General features: G+C 44.8%; 1 protein-coding gene across 1 annotated transcript; it reads right to left on the bottom strand.

The window, feature by feature from the left end:
- Nucleotides 1–563: 563 nt before the first annotated feature.
- On the bottom strand, nucleotides 564–1,253 carry LOC149171206 (mitogen-activated protein kinase kinase kinase 20-like). The gene is made up of 2 exons (XM_089425885.1): nucleotides 1,033–1,253; nucleotides 564–876 (listed from the first exon to the last, which is right to left on the bottom strand). The coding sequence occupies exons 1-2, from the start codon at nucleotides 1,251–1,253 to the stop codon at nucleotides 564–566; spliced, it is 534 nt and encodes a 177-aa protein (XP_089282011.1).
- Nucleotides 1,254–1,473: the final 220 nt, after the last annotated feature.

Genomic DNA, 1,473 nt, shown 5'->3' with positions numbered 1-1,473 from the left:
TGTAGAGTCTCAGCAGAAATGCTGAAAGATGATTGATGTTCAGGGTGGGCTGTAGAGATTGCAAACTCCAAGCATTAATCTACTTCACATCTGGTCTGCAGTTCTTCGTAATTGACAGCTTCTAAGCTGGCACTATACATTTCCTTTTGGAATGGAAGCTCTTTCATGGAGGAGCTATTACAAATGTTTGAATTTGATAGAGCTTTAGTTGAAGTTGGAGAGTCACGTCTAGAAGATTTCACAACAATCCATTGACCATGAGGCCTTGTGATCCAATTAGGCATGTTATCAACTTCTTCAAATTTACAAGCTACGAATAGTGCCATCACTCTGTCCCTAAGAGAAGTCCTTGGGTATTGCTCAACTGATCTACTCACCTTCGCATTGAATTCCTCAGTTGAGCTCGGGATGCTAAGAGACAAAGTGAGAGTGGTCTGAGAAGAGTATGAATCCCATACTTGATTCTTGAAATCCAAATGATTAGCTGAGAATCCCAAACCCCTAATGGTCTCCTCTGCTTCCATTAGGGAGAAATCCTCATTTAAGAAAGGATGGTTCAACAGCTATGTAGAGGTCCACCTCTTCTTAAGATCTCTTTGAAAGCATTTCCCTAGGAAATCCCGGATCGCAGGTGAAAGCAATGCAGGCAACTCAGGCAACTCCTTTGTGCATCCAATACGATACATCGCGACGAGGGCACTGGAAACACCACTCCATGGAGGCTTCTCTATGATCATCTTAAGCACAGTGCAAGCAAAAGACCAAATATCAGAAGCAGGACCCTGCTCCACTTGGTTCACCACCTCTGGAGCCATCCACTGAGGCGTTCCCCTCAATTGCGGTGCTTCTTGGCCATTGTCCTCATCACCAATCCTCCTGGAAGAACCAAAGTTGGCAAGCTTCACACCATTAGCACCTAGGAGAACATTCTTCCCCTTGATATCACAGTGCACAATCCCCTGCCTATGGAGGTAATGGATTCCTCGTAGGATGCCATGAGTGTAAGCCTTGATCACGGATTCCTCCGGCTACCCTCCAAACTTAGCCAGCATATCTGCTACGGAGCCACCTAGCATGTACTCCATGAACAAATTATGCACCTCTACACCGTTCTCAACACTATAATCGTGCCCCAAGCAATATACAATGTATGGAGAATCCAAACGCCACAAAATCTGATACTCATTATGCAAAGCCACACTAAAACCGGCTATGGATTTGACTGCAAATAGTTGGCCATAAGAGTTGTTCATGGTGAGGCTCACTGTTCCTGAAGCTCTAGCCCCAATAATGGCACCTCTCACTTATCCCATTTCTTGTTCTCTCCTCGTCTTGTGTTCAATCTCCATTCCTACCATATTCAGATTGTGGGGCCCGAGGGAAGTGGGAGGTTGCTTCCATGTGAGATTCAATAGGAATACACTTTCCAGAAGAGGAGGAGGAGATGATGTCTAATTACTATGAGTGTTATAT

This window comes from Pinus tabuliformis, chromosome 4_2 (assembly GCF_031772625.1).
Source record: "Pinus tabuliformis cultivar Carrire ecotype Pingquan chromosome 4_2, CPIR1, whole genome shotgun sequence".
NCBI lineage: Eukaryota > Viridiplantae > Streptophyta > Pinopsida > Pinales > Pinaceae > Pinus > Pinus tabuliformis.
This window is presented reverse-complemented; position numbering and strand designations above follow the sequence as displayed.

Coding starts and splice junctions, on each gene's coding strand:
- LOC149171206 (XM_089425885.1), bottom strand. CDS start 1,253: ATGAACAACTCTTATGGCCAACTATTTGCAGTCAAATCCATAGCCGGT. Junction 877..1,032: donor ATGCTGGCTAAGTTTGGAGG/GTAGCCGGAGGA, acceptor TGGTTCTTCCAG/GAGGATTGGTGATGAGGACA.